Source organism: Mustelus asterias, chromosome 6 (genome assembly GCF_964213995.1).
Source record: "Mustelus asterias chromosome 6, sMusAst1.hap1.1, whole genome shotgun sequence".
Lineage (NCBI taxonomy): Eukaryota > Metazoa > Chordata > Chondrichthyes > Carcharhiniformes > Triakidae > Mustelus > Mustelus asterias.
In genome coordinates this window covers 108,050,831-108,059,010 of record NC_135806.1, presented here as the reverse complement: position 1 = coordinate 108,059,010, position 8,180 = coordinate 108,050,831, and the positions used below count along the sequence as shown (strand labels likewise).

Sequence of the window (8,180 nt, the reverse complement as noted above, 5' to 3'; positions counted from 1 at the left end):
CTCAGCTTCAATTGTTTTAAAATGTCATTAATTAATGGATTAGAGTGCAGTACATACTGCAGTGTTTTATTTCTGTAAGATCTGATTATATTCTATTTAGAATAATCAACATTTACCATACAGAGGGCTGTTCAATCCATTGCATTACCTCTCTGCTTCAGTCGTGAATTCTTTAGGCCCAGTGGCAGTATCACTAGACTAATAATCTAGAAACTCAACTAATGTTCTGGGGGCCCGGGTTCAAATCCTGCCACGGCAGAGGGTGGAATTTGAATTCAATAAAATATATCTGGAATGAAGAATCTACTGATGACCATGGAACCATTGTCGAAAAAACCCATCTGGCTCACTAATGTCCTTTAGGGAAGGAAATCTGCCGTCCTTACCTGGTCTGGTCTACATGTGACACCGGAGTCACAGCAATGTGGTTGACTCTCAACCGCCCTCTGAGGGCAACTAGGAATGGGCAATAAATACTGCCCAGCCAGTGACACCCATGTCCCACAAATGAATAACAAAAAAAGATGCATTGATCCCTTCCTCAACTACTTCCAGCCACACAACCACCTCCTCAAGGGAAATTAGGATTGGGCAATAAAAATGCTGGTCTAGCCAGTGATACCCACATCTCATGAAAGAATAAAAGAAGCATTAACTTGCTGAGTACAGAATTTTCTCACTTTACTGTGACAGCTTTACGTTGATGAGACTCTAAACAAAGGAAATACCTTTTCGTAAGTCAGGCTGGCAAAGCCCTTATACAAGCTTACCATTAAAATAATGATAGACTGGGACAGCAAGTGGGTAACATAATTGTTACTTGCATTAACATTGAAAGGAAAAGAAAACATAACTCAATTGTCGTACTTCATTTTATTGTGGGTTTTAATTGATCCCTTTACATCAAATACTCCAGTGGCAGGGGATATTGCACACAAATATCTGAAAAGCACTACATAATACTTTCACTGAAAACTAAGTTCTACATTAGATATGACTGGATAGAATTTTGCAGGATTATAAGACATAAATACCATACACAGCTGCAGTTTGACACATAAAACATTGTTCAGATAATGGGAGGATTGTGAGTTGCTCAGCCAGCAGTAAGGCTGGTCTTTTCCATATTTGGAAGATAAAACTGCATGCAAGTGTTTAAGCAGATTTTGTTTTTAATGTTCGCAGTCTATTCATTTTTACAAGTCATCAGTAGAACTTCTGTGAGTTAAGGATGAGAGTAAATTTGGACAGTCACAAGATTGGTTGCAGTCACTTACCCGGGCATTAGGCATTAACAGTTTTTGGTCACTATTACTTTGTAATGTCACAAACATCCCATAAACAGCATCACTTAGTAAATCAGCTGACTTATCATCAGGTCACAGCTACGTAATGTGATGTCACACATAGAATTCAACTTTTGCAATGAGATTTGCTTGAAAAACACTCGGAACCTCAAACACGCATTCACTCTGGTCTCGAAAAGTGAGCAATTCCCTCGCCGCAGTTGCTATCTAAACTTTAAGGTACTCAATTGTTCTCTTTATTAAAACAAACTTCACAACATACACCCGTTTGATCCACAGTCTACCACAACGGGGACATGACTGCAGTAAGGTGGAAATGAGTTGCATTGCAAACTTGAAACGTGCAAGTGGATTGTGAACAAATGTTTCATCAGAACCCAGTACATTAGTTTTGCTACAGTATACAAATCTGGAAGAAAATTAATGATGGCAGGATATCAGTGGATTGTCTATTTCAAAAAATGGTTGGTTGTCGGAATGTAACATGTTCAAACCCACTTAGTTATGGCAATTCTTCACGGCTAGTTCTTTGATCCTCAAACTCCTCGGGAACCATCAGAAATAAGTGCGCAATCATTTTCACCTTACTGACATTGTGAGTTTGAAGGCTTTTAAAAAATACCACACAGAAAGAAAACGTACAATACATTGTTAAACTCATTTCATAGAATCTATTCCGGAGATTCCGACGCTTCCACAGCACAAAGTTTGACTTCTCACCGAGTTCCTTTTAACTTTGACATTTATTACCACAGTGCACTCTCACAATTACACGACAATGATTTGTCCAACTCAATTGCCTTTTTGTTTGTAGGAAATGTAAACATGAAACAGGAAACAAACAGGGTGCAAATCAGCAAATGCAACTTGCCGTTTATTTTTTTAACAAAAAGCACACTTTGACTATCTGAGCTTTACCTGCTTCCATATCTGTTGCCACCACCCTAATTCCATGCTTTGTTACCGCATTTTAATCTCTTCTCTGAAAACTAGATTTTGATGTTTTGTTTTTATAATTAAAAATTGACCCTCAAAACATATTCTATCGCTTTTCAGAAGAAACAAATGAAAAGAAAAAGTGCCAGGGGAAAGGGCCTGTGGAAAGCTAAGCTTTAAAATACAACAATGCACTTGAAGAACTGCACCCCCTTTCAAAAAGCATGTACCCATGAGGAAAAGCTTTGTACCACTCTGTGCATCTATGCACCTTGCTCTGGGCAAATTACATGCCTCTTCAACCAGTACCACTTGAGAAGGTGTCGAGACACATTCAAAGGACTTATTCAAAGGAACTTGAAAGGAGTCTCCACAAACATTTTACAGAGACATCAATTAAACAGCATGCCATGTGTACATTCTCTCAACACTCACCCAGTAATAACACAACTGTCTACTCGAGGTTTCATTATGGTTCCAAAGAAGTGTTGGGGAGGGCAATTTATCTGAAACTGTCATAACAAACTCCTTCACAAGAAATACATAAATTAGAACAGCTTATCTTACAACATTTTAAAATTCAACCATCAGTTCTATATAAGAATCATACAGCACAGAAACAGTCCATTCAGCCCATCATGCCTGTACCACTCTTTTAAAGAGCTATCCAATTACAAACAGGTTTTTAATAAAAGAAACTCAGTAACTTTGATTTTACAATTTGTAATTTTGTACAGATGTGTTCAAGTAAGTACAGTAGTACAAGAACAAAGTTTTTCCATGTCTTGTGTGTTAAGGATGTTACCCTGTATGAAGAACCAAACAATTTACTTCAATCACCACCACCTTCATAAGGACAATTAGGGATGGACAATAAATGCTGGCCTGGCCTAGCCCTCATCCCGTGTAAGTATACTTTCAAACAACTTTTGAATTTAGCTATTTTTGTATTTCTCCATGATTTCAGAAGTAAAGGCTAGTCAGCAATGTAATGAGCAAGGGAAGAAGGTAGTGTGGTGTCACATTTGGACCTTTGTCTGATTCACCCCTGCCACCCTCACCAACTATCTGCCTGTAGCTTCTATTCCACCCCTCTCGAGCCAACTGGTGGAAGATGTGCAAAAGTGGCCCAGGGCTTCATCCATTTAAAAATATTTTCTTGGGGGAAAATTATCAGAGACTTCATTTGGCCCTTTGACTTGACCACGTGGCTAGCAATAGGGCCACAGTGTGTAGAAATTCAATTCTGTCACCCTGTAGTATAGTATAATCAGAGGAACATGACAGAGCAACACCACATATTTCAAACAGCAGCAGCGGTGTGCAGCTCCAAAAAACCAAATGTAAAGTAAATGGTCACTGCCTTTATAAACTTCTACATAATTATAATTAGGGCGAGGCCATCCTTTAAAAGAAAAGGCTTTAATTTAGCCAGCATTTAACCACACAGGTACAAAACAAACACCCTTTTAAGTATCTAAAACTTTCTTGAAGTTTTGGCATTAATTGCAGAAGCTAAAATTAAAAAAGGTGTTTTTTTCTTTAAATTAGAGAAAACAAATAATTTAAACCCATGTGCTTCAGTAATCCTTCTTAAATAACCTACTTGAAAAAACATCTTCAAATAAAACACCACAATAACAAAACTTTATAATACAAATGTAATATTGCATAAGTTCAGTGGCTGAAGCAACACGATAAAACTTGATTCTAATGAAGCCTGCCCACATTAGGAAAGCTGTGTACAAAAACAGTGCAAACATAATGGTGCTTTCATTTTCTGTTAAAACAACTTTGCATCACACTTTTGTTCATATAAAGTATTCAAAAAATAAAATAATCAGCTTTCTTTTAAAAAAAAGTACTATACAAAAATGAGGTCATATCTGTGGGGAAGCAGCTGCTTAAGTTGTGCCTCTGATAAAGTTACAATCAGTGGGGTCAAAGGTCATCTAATTCCAGACTAAGGCTCATTACCAAGATCCAACAGTGGATATTTTCAGATCACAATGGAGAGGGAAGTTAAATCCTAAGATATGAGGAGTTATACTTCACTAAATTCTCCCTGTCCTCATACATTTCTTTTTCTGTGCACCAGTCAATCATTCTGTGTCGGGACAGAAATCCCATCATGTAACTAGAGTAATGATCCACTTTTGTAAATAACGATCCCTTTCGGTATTCCGGCAGGAGTGCACAACACCATCCTATTCTTCACCAAAGTAGCTGGAGGCCATAATATTTAAACCCCGATCAAAAATCTCCCAGAGCATCCTGCATCCTAACGAGGCACGATATCACAATCCAAAGTGGTTCCTGATCCTGCACATTTAGCTGGAGATGGACGCATGCAAGTACCTCAGCAAAGAAACTGCTGTCATATTCAGTACAAAAGAAAAGTACGTTCTTGTCACAAAGATGTACGCAGTATTCAGCTCTCAGCTATTGGGATGTTTAACCAGGAAACTGCAAGCCTTGGAATAGTACGCAAACAAGAATGAATCAAAACTGGCAGAAAATAATGGGCTTCAGATTATCATTAACGCTGCACATTCACCTCTAACGTAGTATTGAGTTTTATACCGCACTACCATTTATCAGGTTAAAACAGAGATCTCAATGTATCTCACTTGAACATTTCAGTATTTGTTGACCTGTGTTTCTCCTCAAATTAATTTCCCCTATTTCAACAAACCAAACAGATTTACTAAAATATACACCAAATACATTCTCAACACAAAAATATAATATTCAAAAATATACCAGCTTCCTTGCTAGTTTTTCTAGGAAAGTAGGAACAAAATTATGACCAAGCTTTACAGAGAGGGTATTTTCAATCATCTTAGATGCCTAAATAACTTCTGTGGACTCCAATTATACTGCAAAAGAATCCCCAAAGCCTTCATTGCGAGTATCTAATTCACTGATAAACTGCTGGTAAACCATTTGAAATAGTTTTAATTTGTCCAGCGTTACTTCAGCTAACCAATCATTATCATCATCCACACACATTTAACTTTGTGAAAGGTACAAGTTGACTTCAGAAAACTCTCCCAATATTTCCATTAGCACCATCTCTAATTGGGAATCCAGTCTGATACAACATAAAATTGTTAATTTATTAACTCATTAATTTATTCGCTCAAAAACATGCAGTGCACTTTTTTTTAATCAAATGGAAGTGTAAAGAGAATTTTTAAGTGCTTCCTGGGGTATGACACTGCACTTCCTCACTTTTCAAATCATATAGACTTGACTGATTTTAACCAAATAAAGTAGTGGTGTAAAGAAATGTACTCAACACTTCTAAATCCCTTACAGAACACAAAACTACAATTCTGCTCACCATGTAGTCTGGTACACTTACAGACTTGTACAACTTGCGTCTTGTGTGTGGTTTCAAGGTAAAACGAGTTTTACAATTACAAATGCTTTGAAGGTACAACATATTGAAGAAGACATACCAAAATATTTTTCCACTGTTGGATCTTTTTCAAATATGAATTAGAAGAAAACTAATTCAAATTTGGACTGCACAACATTAGCAGCATTACACCAGTGACTGCACATTACCAGACCTAGTCAAACTTGGATGTAATGCTAAGATATAAGGATCATCAATAAGGTTCTCCCAAAGGTATTTTTTAGAATTACAAATAATCAATAGTTTGGCTAGTTACAAGAGCGAGTCCCCTTTCTACCTCAGTCAACATAATGTACCCAGCTAGTGAACCTTTATTGACTTATTTTGGCTAAAAAGGAATTGATTCATGCAAAAAGAGTAGAGGCTACTTCTGAATAACGTGTTAAATAACTAAGAAAGAAAACTTTCTGCATACTTGGAGTGATTTTACTCCATATTCCAATTCTGTGCTTGCTAAAAAATCAACTACTCTTGGAAAAAAAATATACATCACATTTGAACATCTGCTATGACTGGTCTCAAGGAAATCGTGGTGTCGCATACACAGACACACGCACACTCACACACACATCCATACCCATACACATCACAGCACTAACTCAAACTACTGCCCTATACTGATCTTCACTACTGATCTGTTGTCTGCCTCATACACTTCCCATTTTAAAAAAAGTGCAACCTAGATCACAATACATTCAAGTCACTGTCTAAGGCAAAATGACTAGTATGTGTACTCCCAACTCCTTTGGTTTCTGCTTAAGTATATTAGCTGTCATTTTTTTTAAGCATGCAGTTTTATCAAGGCTTAATGGCAATATGCCATGTTCAAATGCAGAATTAAATCTGTCCAGAAGCTGGTACACAGGGAACATGCCTTAGTTAAATATCTCTGCATATTTATGGGGGGGTGGGTGGATGGGCTGGTTACGTGAATAGGGTTCAAAATACTTGTGAGTTTAGTACATGTTGCATTACCACATGGGAGTTGTATACTGCCTTGCACAGCACTGTAGTCATTAAAAAGCTAAATATCACACTTCTTTAAAACTATCGTTGTAATGTTCTGTTGTCGTGTAAAAGTTCTGTTCCCATAGGTAAGAATCATGTAACTTTCTTTCACTAAATCAGTTTCTTCCAAAAACTAAAATCCTGAACCAGGATCAACCACACCACAAACGTAATAGATTCGGAGCTTGGCTGATTCAAGTATTTTAAACCCTGGTGTTACTTTTCTTTAGGAATACGAAAGTTTTGCCTTAGCATAGGAACTAAATAATCTGGAAAGTGTTACACGCTAGTGACCTGTATAACAAATCTATCATACAATATTCAGCAGACACTGAGTTAGATCTGCTTTCCCTCTTTAATTTTAATTTCCATTTGAGTGCTTCCCCTTTTGACAACTGGTTGAATGTTCTGGTTTTAAGGGACTCCCAGTTACAATTCGATCTTGCACGCAGGGAATGATTCATCTTGCATGACGACGGTGCTGCTGCTTGCTAGTACCATGATGTTGAGGTCCTGTTGCTTCTCGTGGGTCTGCTGGTACCATTCCCGCATGACTTCGGAGTCATGGGTTGGGATCAGAGTAACCTATAATCCAACACAAAAGCAGGGTGAAACTCTACTCCAGCTGCTAAACAATCAGAGTCACAGCTACTCTCAATTCCATTCATCATTGATATGAGGACAGTTCAACCTATGAAACAAGTTGCCAGCTGATGCTATGATTGCTGCCCCTTTGCAAACACTTGAAAGAGAACTGAGCCAGTTACTGACTGGGGCAGAATTTGCATCTTATAAAACGTGGCTGAAATACCAGCTAAGATAAGCAACTTGCATTCATATAGCTTTTTAATGTAATAAAAAGCCCCAAGGCACTACACAGGAGTGGCTTTCAACATCGCTTAAAGTGAACCACATAAAGAGGCCTTGGGGCAGATGATGAAAAGTTTGGCCAAAGAGGTAAGTTTATGGATTGTCTTGAAAGACAAGGGAAATGTGGAGAGGTTTAAGCTCAGGGTATAGACAGCTGAAGGGATGACCACCAATGGTGAAGCAAAAAGATGCTCAACATGCCATAATTGGACACGTTTTTAAAAAATCATTTATGGAGTGTGGGCATCGCTGGCTGCGGCGGGGGGTGGGGGGGAGGTGCAACACTTATTGCCCTTCTCTAGTGTAGAGATTTCAGTGTTTTAGGACTGGAGGTGTTTACAGAGATAAGCAGGGGCAAGGTGATGGAGAGATTTAGAAACAAGGATAAAGATTTCAAACTTGAGGTATTGATGGACTGAGAAGCGATGTAGATCAGTGAACAGAGGGGTGGTGGGTGATCCAGGCTGAGGCAGAGTTAAGGTAGAGGAAGCAGAGTTTCGGATGAGCTGAACCTCACAGGAAGTGTAAGGTGGGAGGCCAGCCAGGGTCAGTGTGATCTCCTGGACTCGTTTAGTTGCCGAAAAGGGATCAGGGACAGATTTTTCTTTTTTGTTCTCCTGGAAGTGGTCTCACAA

At 38.3% G+C, this 8,180-nt stretch overlaps 1 protein-coding gene across 1 annotated transcript in view; it reads right to left on the bottom strand.

Moving 5' to 3' along the window:
* Positions 1-858: 858 nt before the first annotated feature.
* Positions 859-8,180, bottom strand: part of map1b (microtubule-associated protein 1B) — a 120,619-nt gene continuing 113,297 nt past the window's right edge. The window contains exon 7 of the mRNA XM_078214888.1: positions 859-7,260. Within this exon, the coding sequence (XP_078071014.1) occupies positions 7,105-7,260 (156 nt within the window). The 3' untranslated portion in view covers positions 859-7,104. The remainder of the gene's footprint in view (positions 7,261-8,180) is intronic.